Below are 19,471 nucleotides of genomic sequence, written 5' to 3'. Positions count from 1 at the left end.
ACCCACAAAAGAACAGTTTAAAGGGGCAGTAGTTTTTCTCTAGCCTCAGGTGAGATTACTATGTACTCAAAAATGTATTACCTAGGAACCTTTAAAAAAAAAAAAACTAATGCCTGGCTCCTGTCCCCAGAATTTGAAGGACGTGACACCAGGTATCATGACTTCTGAAGTTCTCCAGGGGATTCAGATGGAGAGCAAAGTCTGGGAACCACACAGTGAAAAGTGAAAGGCTATGGCCTACAGAGGTCAAATTATTCCCACAAAGAGCAACGGCTCCAAAAGTAACCAAAGGCCCAAGCACCCAAGCCCCCGAGCCAGCGGCCCATTTCAAACACTAGCTGACACAGGGAAACGAGAGCAAAGTCAAATAATCCGGACCGTCCCTCGGAGGTCATTTCAACAGGTGAACCGCCCACCATTTCTCTTCCTAGACTCACAGAAGTCAAAGGCCTGGCCGTCCTGCCCCAACCCCCATGAGGCTTCATTACCCTCGTGGAGTGGCCCCACCTGGCAGAGGTCTGGCAAGTATCTGGATAAATCCTGGTAAAAGGACGCTTGCTACCTGTCACCTCACTCTCCTTCATGCATTACCGTCAAAGCTACAGTCAGTCCCCCTTGTTTCTAAGTATGGAAGGACCAGATCCCTTTTTTTCCTTTTCTGCTGAAGAGCTAGCCAAGTGGAAAGCATCCTGGCCTGGGAGTTGGGTCATTACCTTGCAAGCCCACTGTCCCATTTACCGGCACTCCTCCCTGAGCGTTTCACCTGAGCCCCAGATCCTTTGTTTCCCAGGTGAGGTTCCCACTACCTCCCCCACAGACTTGCTGTGAGATTTCCAGTGAAATAGGTGAGTTGAAACCATTCTGTGGATGCTGCACAAGCTGCAGATTTCACAGCTGGAGATTCTGCGCCAAGATGCTCATTTTCTACCTGTCCAGAAGCCATCCGTCTGCACACACTGCCCATAGCTTCCTGGCTGCTGCCGTCGAGCCCTGCGTGGCTTCACACACAACACTGCGCCAGACTTTCTAGATGCCTGCCCAGCTTGCTATGGCATGATTCCTCCAGGGTGCTCAGCAGACACTTCCCGGCTTCCAGGGAAGACTGCAAAGGAGATTTCCTTGCAGCAGAGCTGCAGACGCCATGATTCTTGCCCTACATGCACAAGGTGGTGACCTGAGACTCAGACCGCTGTGTGCCATGGGGGCTGGGAAGCCAGCCCGCATACTTTCCTGAGGACAGACAGATCTAGCATGACTGGGATTCTTCTGGGGCTCGTACCAAGAAACAGGGCAGCAGGTAAAAGGTCCCAGAGCCTTCGGTCGGCACACTGGTGAGGAAGAGATTTCCATCTGTGCCTCAGGGCACAGGGGTAAAGCATTAAAGCAGAGGGGGCGCAAGGATAACACATTTAATTCCAGAAAAGCCTTTGCTGTTTACCTTTCAAACACAAATTTACTACAGTAAATACTATTTTTTTCAAACGTGATAATGGTGTGGTGGTTATAAAATCCTTATCAGAGATGCAAACTGAACCATTTCTGGGTGAAACCACTTCAAGACTGACCATCTGTTGATCACTAGTGAAGCTAAGTGGTTTGTACATTCACTCTACTTTTGTGCACGCTTGAAAACTTCCATCATAAAAAAAGTTTAAACAAAATCCTCCATCATCATAAAAACAGATTTCACAGCAGGGGAAAGTGAGAAATGGATTCTAACAGCATGATCGAGTGCCAGACGTTCGAGGCTAGGAGACAAGCCACGAAGAGTCACTAATGTGAGCAGCTCTGTCTCCTCCCAAGGTATCCGCATCCTCATCAGAGCCCTGGGGCAGGAAGGGTCCCACGCACCATGTGTAACTGGCATTGGCCATAAACTGCTTTCTGGGCTGGCGAGGCACCCCAGCTGCTGTGAGAGGACATGTGCTCTGTGAAGGAGGCAACAAGATGCAGAGCTCCCCACTCGGCCTTCCCCGTGGGAAAACTCACTTCAGCCATAAACGAGAACACGGACACGAGAAAGCACTCTGGGAAAGGGGCTTCTGATGCAGAAAAGAGAGAGGGACACGACAAGACGCCAGGTACCAATTCAGCCATCTGGAGCCACCTGCGATGCTGCAAGCGAAGGCTGCCGTTTCCGGCTGCTGTGCTTTGGTCCCTGCAGGTCCTCCTCCCTGGAATGCCCTTCGCCATGAAAACCTACAAGTCCTCCAACATTCTGCCATCTGTGAAGCGTTCAGCGATCACCCAGGCCGATGCCACTCATTCCATTTTCATTTCTGCCTGAGCCAGTCCTGGGCGTGTCTGGTGCAAGAGCTCTGCACTGACTGCCCTTCTCCTGCTCAGCGGGGGAGGGGCAACCTCTGCAGGCTGCATCTCCCTGTTCCCTGGAATCGGAGATCTTCAAGCCGATTCAGCCAATGAAAAGCACAGGCCGGAGGCTGGAAGGGTGGAAGCAGGGAGGGTTGGGGTGTTTCTCCCCTCTCCTCTCCACCTTGGGCAGCATTCCTGTCTCAAGGCCCCCATGGTTCCAGCCCTCTCCCTGAGTGACCCCTGCCCTGGGCTCTGATAACACCACCTCTACCCTTTGCCCTCTGGAGGAGGAGGTATGGGAGTGCTGTCCTGCCGCTCCAAACCCCTGGCCTGTCTCATCGCACCTCCCGGTGAGTTGTATTCTCAGCGACTCTATCATTGGGATAACCAACTCCCGGGATTAAATTCTCTCCCTCCTACTCTGCAGGGTCTGTGTTCCTGTGTGAACCCTGAATGGGTTCCATCTTCCTTCAACCATGCTGCGGTCACTGCTTTCTCACCTGTCTCCTAGCAGCCTCTGAGCTCCTTCACAAAGTCTCCTTGAGCTTTGGATGCCCTGCCTTACTCCTAAAAGGACATCTCAAGCATACAGCCGGCACTTAGTAGGTGTCCAAAAACTAAACTGAGTTAAATGAACGCCAAGGACACTTGATCATCTCTAAGCGCTAGAGGCAGGCTGCAGGAAGAGAAAACTTTTGGAAACATCTTTACGGTGGAAGCAGGTAGGGTAGGGGGTCCCTGGAGAAAGAGAACCAGGCATGGCTTTCTTTACATAAGGGAAGCCATTTTGGGCCTAAGCCAACCTGTGATCAAAGCCTAGCCACAGTGCTTGCCCTTGAACAGGTCTCAGTAATTAACCATCTTAAAGGAAGTGAGGGAATGCAGAAACAAAGGAAAAGCAGCCCGGAAACAAAAGCTGAGCAATAAAACAGAGTCCTAGTTCCTCCTCAAGGGATATATAATCTGATACCTATCTTTGAGTTCTGCAGGGACAAAGGTCCCCACCCAGGTGGGGGACCGGAATGATACTGACCTTTTCTGACCCTCGTGACTTCAATAAACTAAAGCTTGGACTCTGTCAAACTCTGCCCCAATTCTATGCTGAAGTCTCTGCTCAAGCCACTTCACGAATATGCATGTACCCTTAGCTGACCCTATCCCGAACCCCAATTTTGCTGTTGGGGAGACACTGCTTTGGGGAAAGATCCCCGGTGTCCTCCTTACTTGCCACAAGTAATAAATCTTTCCTTCTCCCCCTCTTTGGCTTGGTTGTATCTTTTGACCTGAAACCCACCAAGAGGCAAACCCGGTTTTCAGGTAACAAAGGGAAAGAAGAAGGATCCTTGAGAGGAAACTGAGTCTAAGGATTCACTACCCAAGAATATAGAGCAACTGCCCAGATGACAGGACAAGGACTTAAGATTATGAATGTAAAAGACAAACAAACTTTGCTCTACTCTGCACTCCTACAAGGAATTTCACGGAACCTCACAGCTGCAAGTGGTCACAGAAATACAACACAGTGGCGAAGAATGGGGGCTGCAGAGCCGGCCTGCCAGTCCAATGACTCTGGCAAGGTAACCTCTCTGTACTTCAGCTCTCTCGATCTGTAAATCTGCACCAACTGTGCCCTGTGGTTTTGTTTCAAGAGCTCAATGAAACAGTGCATGCTGGCTTCATCAGCCATTACCTGAAACATAGCTCCGGGGTTTCAATCCCGACTGCCAGGAAGATGCAAAATGAACCAGCCTGTGAAGCTGACAGAGATGATGCCCAAGGCAAACGAGAGCATCCGTGCCTTTCCTGCCCTAAGACCTCTCTTTCCAAGGGGCTTTCCAAACTCTGAAGCCAAACCACTCACCTGTGGGCCAAAAGCAGCCTGCCCGTTTGCAATCCCCGAACTCTCAACAAGCCTTCTCAGTGAACCGAGGAGAAAACCGAGGCCCCAAAAGTATTTGTTATCTGTGCCTGGCCCTACAGTGAGAGGCCGAAAGGCCCTGTTCTCCCTGTGCCACTGCAGGCTCAGAAGGAAAGGAGAAATGAAACAAGAGGGCTGGTAACATGTGGCCAAATAAAGGGAGACACCTGAGACAGACAGTCAAAGACAGCTTGCAGGGAGGAAGAAATAAGGAAGCTGGTGGAGGAAGGACAGAAAAAGTGAAAGCGAACTGAGAGCAGCCTGAGGAAGAAGAGGAGGTGATGCCCCGAGAAGACCCCAGAGAGCCACACTAGGGACTTCCCTGGCGGTCCAGCGGTTAAGACTCCGTGCTTCCACTGCAGGGGGCATGGGTTCCATCCCTGGTCCGGGAGCTGAGATCCTGCAAGCCACTCGGTGTAGCCAAAAAAAAAAAGAAGCCACACTAAAGGAGAGGACAGTGTGGGCTAGCTTCACAGAGGAGGAGAGGAGGCAAAGGAAGGGCAAGGAGATCCACCATCACCCCATAAAGACAGAAAAGGAAGACACGGAATGTGTCCTGAGGGCATCAGTTATCCCCCAAACCTGAGAGCTAAGACGGCATGAGCCCTTTTTAGAGAAGGCGCAGTGGCTTAGGGGTCAGGTAAGATGCCACACGATCACAGAGGGAGGCAGGAGCAGAACTGAGTTGTTTGTTTGTTTCTTTTTTAAGTCTTAATGGGTTTTAGGATTGCCAGATAAAATACAGGATGCCCAGTTAAATTCGCATTTCAAATAAACAGCAAAGAATTTTTTAGCACACGTGTGTTCCATGCCACAGTGGGGACATACAGACACTAAAAAACTATTCATTGTTTACCTGAAATTTAAGTACAGCTCCTCAACCTGTGTTTGCTTTTGCTGAATCTGGCACCCCTATCTGGTTTCTGAGTCTCTCTCCATTCCACCAAGTTCTCTCCAAGAACCCAGGGGTGGAAAAACAGAAAGGAGTTAATGCATAAAAGGAAAGAAGGGATGATTCACACAGACGGCCTCACGGAGCATGCTAATCTAAAACATGTCAAAGCCTAAGAACAAAAAATGTGAGCGGTGGAACCCACGGGAATTCGAGAACAAGAGAAAGAATGTACTCAGGAAAATCAGCGCAGCCTACTGGCTTCCGCGTGTGGGCTGGCAGGTGGATTCCAGGTGCCTTTTCACATCACCCATCACGTACCAAGGACCCAGAGCTGCAAGGCACGGGGTCAAGGAAGAACCAAACAAATCAGGGGTTCAAGTGATCAGTGCTGTTCTCTCCCTCATCTCAAAGGCTTGGATGGGCAGGCACTCCAAGCAGCCCAGGAGCGAGGCAGGGAGAAACCAGAAGACCCTACCAGCCTTGGCTAGAGCAGACAGATGACAGCAAAGGCGGGAAGGGCATCCCTGGGTCCCAGACGGCCTACTGCAACTCGTTTACTGACAATGCCAGCTGAGTCCCTGAATTTCACCGACTGCCCGTCTGTCTGTCTGTCCTCCTCGCCCCCTCTCATCGCACCAAAAGCCTTCATAGCAGGAGAGTAAAACCCCAACGGTGCCCTGGTGAAAAGCACGCGCCTTCGACCTTCACGAAGTCCCCAGGCTACCATTTCTACTGCTAGAGAGAGAGCCAGAGGCAACAGAAAGAAAACCAGTCCCTTGAGGAGTCCCCAGCGAGCAAACTGCCGGCCTCCACAGACCCACTCTGGGCTCACAGGCCCGACGGTCCCTCCAGCACGTGGGCACTGCAAGCCTGCGAAGCTGGGCAGTTTCAGAGAGTCCTGTTTTGCTTTCCGTTCTTCAGACCAGCCACTAAGCAGGAGAGGCATTCGTGTCTCAGCCGTCAAAGTCCGCCCTCTAGAACCCACACCCCCATGAAACAGGGTCAAAGGTCACACGACACAGAAGCAGGACAACTGCCTGCTGCGCACAGCAGTAGAGGCAGAAAACTGGGCAAAGGCACGCGCTGGGTCTTTTTTCATGAAATAACGGAAGGAGCCCGACAACTGGCCTATAAGAAAACATGGATCTTTTAGGAAACGCGTTTGCCTCCTGCTGTCCTGTTACTTTTACACGGCCACACAGGCTGGTTTCATCCTGACTCACCAAACCCTAGGAAATCGGCCGAGTTCCCAGGCATCCCCAAGTGCCAGAAAAACACAGGCCCTGAGAAGCCAGGCTGCAGAGCTCCCCAGCCTGAGGTCTCCGCAGAGCTTGGTTCTTGCTGCCTCAAACCATCGCCTCTCAGCTTGCCAGACGCTGCTTTGCACCATCATGTTATATACAGGATTAACAAGAACAGTTTTGATCTTGAAACACATTTTGGAGAACAAGAGAAAGTGTGTATGGGGGGGGTGTTACTAATCATCTTTAATATCATTTTCTACAAGAATAATAATTCACAAATTACCAAAACACTCTGATGTGCACTGTTTCATCTGATCCTCATAACGACAGTGGGTGGAAGCAAGACAGGTACCAACTCCAAAGACCGGTTTAACCAGGTAAGTCCACCAAGGCTCAAAGGCTCTGAGGGCAGCATAACATAACTAGCAAGGTAGCTAGAACCTCAACTAACTGGGAGACACGTTCTGCAGGGCCTGTGTCCCCTCCCAGTGCCCAGTGATCAACACTAGGGAAGGGGGTGGGGCTACCCAGGGAGCAGAGCTAAATTGAAAACAATTCCACAGATACTCACACAGTGGAGCACTGCATAGCAGTGGCAAAGAAGCACCGCTACAGGTAACACGGAGGCTGACTAATTAGTCAGTGTAGAAACCAGGATAAGAAATCAAAGAATCTACACACATACAAAATACATTCTGTATAAAGTCACTTGTCATATGAAGTTCAGAAAGAAGCAAAATTAACCTACAGTGATAGAAGTCAGAACAAGGTTACTTTTGGAGGGGTGATGAGTGGAACAGAGCACAAGGGAACTTCAGGGGGTGCTGATACCAGCATGCATTTTGATCAGGGAAATGATTTACACTGGTGAATTCATTTGTGAATTCACTGAGCACTTTTCCATAAATTGGTACATTCAAAGCTTGGATACTTTACTGTATGTTTAACTCCATTAGAGTTTAATAAGAAGTAAACCTGGGCACCCCCCAAAATAAATTCCACCAACGTTACTGAGCAGCTGCTGTGCTAAGGCTATGGAAAAATGCAAATGATGCTTCAAATGGCAGGGTTTTATGCGCCGACCAAGGTACCATCAGACTGCCCAGTTCAAATCCTGGGACACAGAGAAAGCAAAACGTTGCTATGAGAATGAAGTGAGTCCCTGAAAGTAAGGTGTTCAGATATGCACCGGGCAGAGAGTGAGACCATAATCCGTAGCTATTATTATCATGGAATAAGACAGATCATCTTATAGATGACAAATGACAAAGTACCTGTCTCCCAGCAGTTTAGAAGGGAAACACCAATGTCTGCACTAAGCAGCCAGAGCAGATTATGAAAAGGCAGAAACGCTCCTACCGTCCCCCCCTTCCCTGCCCGCTTCTGTCATTAGCCCCTGGATGGGACCCAGGAAAAGAGCCCACGCCGGCCCTGCTCTGCTCCCCAGTTTCCTTTCTTTCCTCACATTCATGGAATGCTTCCTCCTGCCACCGCCCCTGCCCACACCTACATGAACTTCAATTTCTCCTTCAGGTTTTAGCTTCAGCGTCACCTCCTGAGAGAGAGACAGCCCTCCTTGACTGTGGTTCCCACTCCCGGCCTAAGTCAGGGGCCCTCCCCCAGCTCCCCGAGTGCAGTCTCCTCCCAGCTGCGATCCGTGACACAGCGCCTGGCATACAGCAGGTGATCAATACAGTGCTTGAAAAACAATCCACTCTTATTGTGCTAGTCAGACTATTTTTAAGTAGAGATTATAACAGAAGTACAACGGGACTTGTTCCAACCTGGGATTGGGTGGGGGGAGAGGAGGTGGGGAGAGGCGCCCAGATGGCTGAGCTATCAGCAGAGGTGGCACCTACTGGGGTACATTAGACAGGGTCAGGGATGGAACAGACCAAGGCCCAATACTGGAGGGTAAGACAGCCCGAAAGGTGCTGACAAACCGCCCCCCTACCCACTGAAGGCACCCTCTTTATCACTGTTTCTTTTCCAAAGCAGGGAGTTTGCTACCCTGGATACACTCCCTGAGGCCTGGGTTGGCATCCTGGGAATTTGCTGTGCTAATGGAGCAGCCCTCACTACTCTAACTGAAGGGCTACAACAGTGTGGGAACAACTAAGAGGAAAACGCCCCCAACAGGATAAAAATAAAACTGTTCATAAATTAATTTATGGGTAGTCTTGTGCTTAAACTCTGAGGTCAGACTGGGAGTTCAAATTCCAGCCCCCCCGATAGCCTGGGGTCTTCAGGCAAGTTACATGACCTCTCTGGGCCTGCATTTGCAAATCTGCAGGCTACCCATCAGTGGTGCAGATTAAATGAGAGGATATATGCCAGGCCTCCAGACAGCACCTTTGCCATAGTAAAAGCACTGGGTAAACATTAGCTGTCGTCACAGCAGCACAAAATGACTTGCAAGTAGAGCAATGCTTGGAAGGAAGAATCTCAAGCTTTTTTTTCTTTTTCAGACTTCCTTAAATTATGGTTTATTCGAAATGCCATCAAGGAAATTAAACATGAGACATTTCACTAAAAAAAAAAAAAAAAAGGGCACCCATCATCTACAAGGTTTCTTTCCTTTCCCAGTCCTTTCTCTTTCCCAGAGGACAAGTTTTCACTGTGGGTGAGTCCCTCCCCAGGTTCTCCACATCTGGGTGCTCACTCTAAAGGCAAATCCAGAGCGACGGTGCAGAGCCCAGAGCTGGGGTGCCACATGTTTACTGAATGACAGGAAAGAACCAGATGTGGGATGGCCAACAGGCAATAAAAATCGAAGTCGGAGCAAGACATCAACAGCACTTTAATTAAAATGCTTTGGGTCCTAATTCACAACTTCAACACCAAGACAAGAAAAAGCAGCTAGCTGCTTCTGTAGATCAGACTAAATTTTTCCTATAAAAAATACACAAATTTTAGGGCTTCCCTGGTGATGCAGTCGTTGAGAGTCCGCCTGCCGATGCAGGGGACACGGGTTCGTGCCCCGGTCCGGGAAGATCCCACATGCCGCGCAGCGTCTGGGCCCGTGAGCCATGGCCGCTGAGCCTGCGCGTCCGGAGCCTGTGCTCCGCAACGGGAGAGGCCACAACGGTGAGAGGCCCGCGTACCGCAAAAAAAAAAAAAAAAAAAAAAAAAAAATGGTTAAAAGGGTAACTTTTATGTCGTGTATATATTACCACCAAAAAAAAAGAAAAATTACCAAAAAAAAAAGTCACTGGCCCTCTTCTCTGGGTACTTAGGGTATTTCTCAATAATAAGCTACACGCACTGAAGGTTTAAAATGATGTGAAATACTTAATATATTTTTCAAAGGACATGGCACCTTACCAGGTAGTGATTTGGACCTAAAGAAGTCCAAACCTCTGCTTTATGGTACATATACTCAAAATTGTATTCTTTGATTAACAAAGACGTTAAAATCATCTAACCGATTTTTTTCCTCAAATTTTTGTTTCTATAATCGGGAGCTACTAAACGAAGCAGAGACACAATGTTTTGACTCTTAGCAAATGTCTGTTTAGATAAATTAAGGCCTGCCTAGTGAAGAACAACAACAAAAACAAAAAGCAAACAAAAAACCCCAAACAAAAACAAAAATCTCAATAGAATAAAAGTTATTATTTGAGTTGGTATATTGGGATAATTGAAAAAAAAAAACCCCTGCTTACATGCAAATAATTTCATGAGTTGAGAAGCTCTTCCTATAATTAAACACCAAATAATTTTTCTCTCAAGACTATTTTAGCCCTTCTAATTCAGTCTCAAAAACCTTGACTGCACAAGACTGTTCACTAAGGAAAGAAACACGTGAAGGGTTTAATACAGGTACTAGATTTCTAAGAACTCTCCTTAGCTCACCCATACTCCATGTTTTCATTCTTTTACTTTCCTCTTTCCTCCTATGGAAAACTTTTTTGAATTATGAGCTACGTCTGTCTAGCTGAATATGCCAACTCTGCTCCTTAGCAGCGAATGGCCTCATTTGATCCCAAGTGCCCTGAGACGCCCTGAAGGGTATTAACCAGCTCACTGGTGACACAAACCTGGCACCCACAGAGGCTGGTTTGATTTGGAACAGATGCGTGGAAGATTATCCCATCAATCAACACCGCTTTTTTAAAAAACTGGAGTTTGAAATTGTCCATAAACTAGTATCTCTAATTAACTTTAAGGTAAACACAGTTTCCCATTAAAGACTTAAGAAATTTGGTCCATCCAATAATTTCCATGTAAGGAAAGTGGGTGGGCCCCAGAGTGTAACAGGAATAGATGAAAAAAACCACCTACATAATTTTGATCTACAGGCAGATGTAAATTATGAAATTAAAAACATCAATGCCATTTCTTTTCAATCATCAGCACATAAAAAGAAAATTAAAAACAAACAAAAAGCCTTTCGGTGCCACCTGGACAGACAAATTGAGCAACGGTTCTCCCCATCTCTGCCTTACCAAATAAAAATAAACTCCAAGCTAATCGAACTGTGAGTGAATATGACACATTGTTTTCCTCAGATGTATTCACCGCATTAGATGAACTTCATTTTGGAAGGTGGAAGGTAAGCCAGCCCTCCCTGGAACCCTGGCACCAGTCTGCCTGAACTACCTTTCTTGTTTCCACTTGTATGTTGGTTATTTCTGCATTTCACAACTCTCTGGGCTGCAAAGTGCTGGAGAGGGAAGGACCGTTCCCTCTGCTCTGAATTCCCTACAGCACCCAGCTGGGGCCGAGCTGAATGCAAGTCAAGTGCAATCCTGCTGGAGAAGGCCTTACATTCCTTCTGGGTATTTCAGAGTATTTGGCACACAGTAGGCAGTTCCCAAGTACTTGTAGGTTGAATCCTATTTCAGGCTGTATTTATCACACGCCATTCCGTGCCATACTGAAGAGGTGAAAATTCCCCAGCATTAAACGAGTGAGTATTAAAATGAACTTTAATCACCAAACTGCACCCCATGCATCGAATCTAGGGACTAATAATAAGTAAGGAGGTGAGTTCATTCTAAATAACCATCAAACTATTAACCCTTTGTTTAATATTAATACTCTCCCTGAAAGAGAAGGCCTACACAGTGTGACATCTGCAATTTACTGGTAGGAGTAAATAGGGATAAAATCCACAGCTGTGGGCTTGAGAAGCATCAAAGATAAGAAAATCTGACAGCCTTGGAGAAGTAAAATAGGAAGAGTCTGCAAGTTAACCCCACTCCAAGATCCTGACGATTAGAAATATCTTCCAGAACATTCGTTCCCCTGTCAAGAAAATTTCAACCACCACCAAGAAAGCACACCCTGAACCTGTGAACATTTACTTCGCTAGCTTTGATGATCAATCAATCTAAAAGCAACTGCATGGTGACTGAAAACAAAATACAACACCTATCCACTGAGGGAACAAGGAAGGTGACTGTTACTCCTTGCTCAACCTGGCTGTATGAGTCTAAAAGCTCAGATTAGCATTTCTAGGTGTAAATGCTGCAAGGCATAATTTGAGAAAAAAGAAGAAAAAAAGAAAAATGAATGCAAGTACACACTGGGTGTGACACTCTATCAACCCCCCGAACTCCACTCTGCAAGCCACGTGTGGAAATCCACAGAATTCAGCAAGTCTCCCCATCCTGTGTGCGGCAACTTCCTCGGTTTGGAGATTCAGGTGCCTGGTAATTGCCCCGATGCCTCCCCACCCTTGACGGCCATGCTTGTTTCCCAGAAGCCACTGTGGGGCATTTCAACATTAAATACGGTTATAAGAAACACCTGGAGTGACCGGCCACCATCACCAAAACTGAGATGGCAAATCTGAACACTTCCAACAAAGCCCTTGGAAAGGTGAACCCAAAGACACTTTGTCCCCTTTTAGAGGTGAAATGTATCACGAACGCCTAGGTATATGCTACAAAGTAGCCTACAACATCATCCACAGTTAGAAAGCAAAGGCGTGGGACACACGCTGATTTGTAGCGTTCCACCAAAGTGTACAATATATCCACTCATCCGTCCAACGATGGTGAGGATGGCGTTTGCTGTTGTTCCGGACGCAGGCAGCAGAGCAGCTCTATGAGCACAAGGTCAGGAGACAGTCTTGGTGCCCTTGCCCAGTAAAAAACAAAACAAAACAAAAACACCTCATCACCCAATGCCTCTGCGGTCAACCCAACATCCCCTTGAGTGTCTACTGCATGCCAAGCACTGAGGAACGGAAGTGAACAAGGCAAATTCTGCCCCTGAAGGAATGAACACATCTGCCATCTCCCAAAGGGGAGACCTATGTGATGGGGGCCTGGAGAAGGGGCGGTCTCATGAATGGGCACGTAACCCAGCGTGTGGCTAGTAAACAGGCAGTGCTAGCGCACGCTGGGGTCGGGGAGGAAGTATAGTCTACTTGCATTTACTAGGTGAAGGGGTAGGAAAGGACATTTAAGGGCAGGAGGTACATCTTAGAGAAGCCAGAGAAATCTACTGAAATTCCAGGAACCAGCAGTTCAGCAGAGTGGGAGCTTTGAGAATGTGAGGGGTGTGTCTGTGAAGCAAGCAGGGGCTGGAGCACACAGTGCCTGGTAAACCACAGGAAGTTTACCTGGATCCAGAGGGCAATGGAAGCCACTGGAAATCTGTGAGCCAGCAACGGCCAGCTTGGATTTCTGCTTCAGACCAGTGTCTCTGGTCTTGAACAAGAGTCACCACAAACTAGATACTGGTGATTCTCTGAACTATTCCCCATCCTCAGCAAAATAAATAAAAGCACTAGAAAAGACTGTCACAACTGTCCTCTACGGTTTTGTGGGGATTTGTTTTTTAATCAAATACAAAGAGATTATATGAAACATATAGAAGAAATCTAAGAATAGCCTCCTTAAGAAGACTGGATTTGTGTATGATTAGACCTAACTGTGAGGTCATACTTTTCTCAGAGTTGTGTCTAAAGTTGGGTGTTACCATAAGAACCTAAGAAAAAAAGTTTTAAAGCAGGAAAAAAAAAAAAGACACACACTACACCTTTTTATAAGGGCAATGTTGATCTGATAGCTTCATAGAGTCTGCCAAAACAAAGTCTTAAAAAATGGAAAATAATGTATTAGGCTTCCAGAACAAATAATCCAAAATCCACAATATTAACTATACGGTGGCTTTTACTGGTTAATGAAATCATTACACTGTTGATGTTTAAAATAGCCAGGTTTTCTAATCATGCCGTACTAACATGTTTTCCTACTATAACTTCAAAATGCCTTTGTATTCCTCTATTTCCCTAAACTTCTACAATGAAAGACTAATTTTATAGATAGAAAAAGACAACTAAACTCTAGTGATTTAACATAGGTATTTATTTTCTAACCAAACACATGGCGAAGGCCTGAAGTGGTATAGAAAACACACCTTAGAGAACTAGCCACGCCAAGTATGAGACCCTGCTTATACCCTGAGAAACTAGTCCAGAACTTACAAGCCATTCAATTACTGCCCACAATTGCATTTCCTCATCTTCTCAGAGACCGCGACCCCTGGACACATCTCACTACACTGAGTCAGACAGTCTCCGATTACACTTTAACTCACAGGACAAGCCAGATAGACTTAGCCTAACATCTAAAAGCTACTCAACAGCGTGACTGAGCATTTGTTGTTTATTTTCCCCACTCCAAAGGAGAAATTATGATCGATAATAAGCAGTCTGGTTCCACTGCTGATTTACTGGGAGAAATCAGATAATCACTCAAAACATTCCATTCCACCTCTAAGCCAAAGAAAACACACCGGGGGCAAGTGGTAACACCAGACACTTGTAGACCTGGATGAAGGGCCTCGTACAGTTGGTTCTTCCCCAAGGATGACGTTTACCTCTATCATACAAATGCAGAGAACACAGACCCATGAAGCCAGTCCTTTACTAAATGGGTAGCTGGACCAGAGTAAACGCCTACATACCAAAAGAGACAGAAAAGACCACTGGTTAAGAACTTCCATGGGCCTTTGGACTTGGCTTACAAAAAGAGGGCACAATAATGAGATATTACTACACACCTATTAGAATGGGCAAAATCCAAAACAGACAACATCAAATGCTAGCAAGGACGTGGAGCAACAGGAACTCTCATTCATTGCTGGTGGGAATGCAAAATGCTACAGCCACTTCAAAAAGACTGTCTGGCAGTTTCTCAACAAAATAAACACACTCTCACCATACCATCCAGTAATTGTGCTCCTTAGTATTTACCCAAATGAGCTGAAACCTCTGTCCACCCAAAAACTTGTACACAGATGTTTACTGCAGCTTTATTAATAATTGCCAAAACTTGGAAGCAACCAAGTCCTTCAGTAGGTAAATGGATAAGTAAGCTGTGGTACAGCCAAACAATGGAATATTATTCAACACTAAAAAGAAATGAGCTATCAAGCCATGAAAAAACATGGAGGAAACTTAAATGCATATTACTAAGTGAAAGAAGTCAATGTGAAAAGGCTACAGACTGTATGATTCCAACTATATGACTTTCTGGAAAAGACAAAACGATGGAGACAGTAAAAAGATCAGTGGTGGCCAGGGGTTAGGGACAGATGAAAAATCAGAGCACAGGGGATTTTGGGGGCACTGGATCTGCTCTATATACTATTATGGTGCTACATGTCATTTTACACTTGCCCAGACCCACAGAATGTACAACACCAAGAGTGAACCCTAATGTAAACTATAGACTTGGGGTGATGAAGATGTTTCCATGTTGGGTCATTGATTGTAACGAATGTACCACTCAGATGGGGGATGTTGATAATGGAGGATGGGAGGAAGGGCAGGGAATATTGGGGAAATCTCTGCACCTTCTGCTTAAATTTTCTGCAAACCTAAAACTACTCTAAAAAACAGTTTTAATAAAAGCACACTGCTCTCTTCCCAGGGTGTAGCTGATTAGCAAGGTAACTTCCTGAATACGTTCAAGGAAAATGAAAGACATCCATAATCGCCTTTTGTGTTCAAAACATGAAAGTTAATATCACAATTAGAGGAACTAGTGAGAGCCATGAAGGCAAGTACTAATAGGATTCTGGTACCATCTTCCCTTCAAATAAACTCGAAAGTGAAAAATCTAGCAAAGCCTTCACTTAATTGAATATCTAGACCTTGTCAAACACTTCCTGGGCAGCTACCAGCAAGGGCTATATGTCAGTTAGAGTTGTCAGGGGCTGTGCAGCTTAACCTTGACATAGACTATGACAGTGTTGTTCAATGGAATCCTTACATCCACAGACCCAGTTCATGTGGTCGCACACATTTCTCCTCGCAAATTACACACCCTAGAGGTCAAACCCCCCAAACACAATCTGCGTCCTAGGTCAGTTAACTCTAACTCTCAAAAGCTGAAAGGAATCTCTCCTCTGCATTTGCCTTAGTAACACCTGCCAAGTACTAGGGAACTCAGGAAACCACAAGCACTTTATTTGTTTCCCTGATTATATTAATCAGAGATTAAAGAAGCATGGAGAAATTTCTGGTACGTATAGGCTGTCATCTAAAACAATTTTAAAATTTGACTCAGTGAGGCCACAGAACATTTCACAAGGCGTATTTGGTGAAATGTCAGTTTTAGTTGCGGGAAGTACCAAGGAAGCCACCACCTCGCACGCTCTTCTCGCCAAGTATTCAGAGGTCTCTGATCTTATACACCAGGAACGAATGTGTTTGTCCATGCAAAGCCAACGTGTGGTGAACAGTTTACAGACCTACTTTTTAATATGGCCAGGTGTCAAACAGATAACCCTTTCCTAGTCTCTCCACCCCCCCATCCTCCCTCCCAAACAAAAACAGCCTGAATTGCTCACAATATGCAAGAAGCCAGAGATTCTGTTTCGTGTAAGTGTTGCTGCTTTTGGTGGTTCACATTCTCCAAGAGACCAACAAACCCTCTCATTTACTAACTCCAACCTTAACTAAATTGCTTCCACCAGCTTCTCCCTCTTCTCAAACCCCCACTCACCGTAGACATCTCTCTCAGCCAAAAAAGCTACTCAAGAGGCTTGGAAGCGGCTGCCTCTGCAAATTCCTCCCCCTTCCTACCAAAAGGGCACTTCAAGAACTTTACAGTCTGCAGACACATGAATATGGCTCCAATGCCATCCACCAGGGCTGCATTTGAGCATGCGGAGTGTCTTTCAACAATCAATTTCTATTTAGGCTGCCCATCACACTGAAACTGGGGTGAAAACCTGCTTTCTAAGCAAATTCAGAATGCCATCCAGTTCCCAAGTGTGAGCTAGCACTGGGGGGGAGCATACACACACTCCCTCCTCCACTGAAGACTTTTTCCTGGCACAGGGGCATCCTAAACTCGCCCCATTTCCTTTCCAGGGTCGTGATCTTTGATCTGTCCCCAAGTTCATGCCTTTTTCTCCATCTGAAGGTTCAGCCTAATCAGCTATTCTGCAGCAGCAATAGCAATTTATCCCCTTGGTTTCTTGACACTTTCCTCTCTCCTCCTGGCTGTGAATCTGTTTTGATCTCAACAGGGCTGTCTGTAGGGGGATCCTGCAAGTTAATGATGTGGCTAGCTGGCAGGGATGGTAGGTGAGAGCACACAATGTACTTTTTCCAGTTATGTTTCGCCTCACCATAGCTAATAGTGGCCTTTCTAAAGGCCTGCTACACTAAAAGGGAGACCTACACCCCTAAACTTCCCCTCTTCGGGGGCGCCTCTGGAGGCCAGGTGGAAACAGAACAGACAGCCCGTTCTCCCGTCAAGTATCTGGACTCCGAGGCAAAATATCCCTAGACACTCCACCACCAATGAAGCAAACACACGTACATCTTGCTCAGCAAGGGAGTCAGTCGATCCCCTTCACCCAGGTTTCGGCCGGTTCAGGCTTCGTAGCCTTCACTCTGTCCAGGCCGGTATAAGATGCTGCATTCTCCCGGCTGTATACCGCCGCCGCCACCCCCCACCCAAGGAAAGGGCTTCCAACGGAGGTGGGAGCATCAGCTCCGGTACCCGCCCTTCCCTCTCGATCCTGGCCAGAAAAACTCCACTTCCCGGATTCCCGGCCACTCTCTCCCGCCCCCTCCCCGGGCGATCCAGCTATAGCGCCGTCCTGATGCCAGCGAAGTACCCAGCCCAGCTGCGCACCCCCCGAACCCCAACGCAGGCCCCCGGAACAGGCCCCGGCTTCCTCCCTCTCCCTCTGCCTAGGGCTCCCGGGCTCTGAACGCACCCCTCAAGCAAACTAGGACTGAAAAAAGTCCCACCCCGCCTCCCCAGCCACGCCGCCGGCCTCCAGCTCCGCCCGGGAGGGGCCTCCTCCCCAGAGGCGACAAGGAAACGCGGGTGGTGGTTCCAGCAGCCTCCTCCCGCACCCCGCGAGGGGCCTGGACCCCAGGGAGGGCAGACCCGCGCGGCCCCGAAGGGACACCTCCCTCTCCCCCCACCCTCCGGGGCCGGCGGATCTTGGCAGGGAGCGTGCTCTCTGCGGGTCCTCGGGAGCCTCGGGGAGCCCGGGGGCCGCCCGGGTCTGGGCGCAGCGTCTCCCGGGGGCGGGCGGAGGTCGGCGCTGCGGCGCGCCCGTGGGGGACACTCACGATGGTCACGCTGGCTTTGCGCAGGTCGCGGTTCTCCTCCTGCAGCGCCTTGCACTTGAGTTTGTAGGTCTCCAGCTCGATCTTGAGCACCTTGTTCTCCTGCTGCAGCGAGGCCAGGCGGTTGGTGAGCTCCTCCAGGCGGAACGGCGAGATGACAATGCCCCCCGACTTCCCACCGCCGCCGCCTCCCCCGCCGCCACCGCTGCCGCCGGCGCCCGAAGTCGACGAGCAAGATGACTGCATGGCGGCCGAGCTGCCGCTGCTGCCCCCCGCCCCGTCCGTGTCGCTCTCGCTGGCGCTGTCCGCCATGGCCGCGGCGGGCTGGGGAGACGACGAGGAGGAGGAGCAGGGAGGCGGCGGCGGCGAAGGCTGGGCTGCGAATGAGTGGGCGCCGGTCGAGCACAGGGGAGCGCCGAGCTGGGAGCCTGGCAGCAGGGCGCAGACTCGGAGTGGCTGCGAGAGAAAGAGAGGGAGCTTCCCGCTGCCAAGGGACCTCCTCTGCCAGCGAACAGAGACCCCGCCCGGGCTCGGGCAGTATTGCACTGGGGCTCGCTCCAGCCGGGCCTGGCGCGCTCGCTAGGCCGCCCTGCAAAGCCGGCCGAAAGCTCCGAGACCCGCCCCCCGCCGCCGCCGCCGCCGCAGCCGCCCTCCTCCTGGCGTGCGCCGGACGGCTGGGGAAGCGCGGGCCCGGCCGGGGCGGGAAGGCCAGACCAGCCTACGCGCCAGCCGCTCGCCGGCCACAAGTGTTCCGAGGGTGGGCCTCCCAGCCCCCTGACCTAAGCCCGAGGCCGCCCATCCTCTTCCGGGCTCAAGCCAGCTCCTGGGAGAAGGAAACCTAACGCCCCACTAGCCTCGCAGGTGCTGGGGACACGTGGAAAGGTCAGCCCGGCTCTGGCATCCAGCCCCGGCCGAGCCCGTGGCCCCATCTTCCGCCGACAGTGTGTGCTCCTGTCTCCCTCTGTCTGTTTCAGACATACACGCAGCCCTTTTAGTTTGATCTCCGTGAGCTTGCCTGGGAAGCTTCGGATAGCGCTCACAGAACAGAAAGTTACCCTGCAAGGAGCCGAGTAGGGCGAGGCGACAGCAGCCACAGGTTAACCTCGTTAAGAAAAAATTTGCAGAAGAGACACGCCGCCCTCTCTACTCCTCCTCCTCCTAATCTGGTAAAGCACACTGCGCGCAATTGTTTAAACAAGGTGCAATTTTTTTTCTCTCTCTGCATCTTGCAGACAATGCCAGGACCTGTAGCGCAATAGGATTAAGACAGTAACATTTATCTAATCCCAAAAGAAAAAAAGAGAAACACTTTCTGTGGATTAAAACATCTCTTTTAAGTGCCAATTTTCCAAAGTAACTGCAGACAGAGCATTCGGCTATACTAATAGTGGTGATTAAGTGGGAATACAACATAACCATCATTCTTCTTTACGATCATTTAGCCCACTTCTAGGAAAGTTTAGTAGGTCAAAAATAAAACAGAGTAATTATGCTACTGTGGTCTAATTCAGGGTTCTAGTTTTGAAAAGCATAAGAAATTCAAA

General features: G+C 48.6%; 1 protein-coding gene across 2 annotated transcripts in view; it reads right to left on the bottom strand.

Annotated features, from left to right (window-relative positions):
- The window catches only part of CCDC6 (coiled-coil domain containing 6), a 111,698-nt gene extending 93,182 nt beyond the window's left edge, over nt 1-18,516 (bottom strand). The window contains exon 1 of one of the 2 annotated variants that reach the window (XM_060286222.1): nt 17,931-18,516. In XM_060286222.1, coding sequence (XP_060142205.1) covers nt 17,931-18,239 — 309 coding nt within the window. In that variant the 5' untranslated portion in view covers nt 18,240-18,516. The remainder of the gene's footprint in view (nt 1-17,930) is intronic. The other variant, XM_030843916.3, reaches the window with a different exon arrangement.
- Between the last annotated feature and the right edge of the window lie 955 nt (nt 18,517-19,471).

This window comes from Globicephala melas, chromosome 16, assembly GCF_963455315.2.
Source record: "Globicephala melas chromosome 16, mGloMel1.2, whole genome shotgun sequence".
NCBI lineage: Eukaryota > Metazoa > Chordata > Mammalia > Artiodactyla > Delphinidae > Globicephala > Globicephala melas.
The sequence above is the reverse complement of the archived record's forward strand: the minus strand, read 5'-3'. Positions and strand labels throughout refer to the sequence as shown.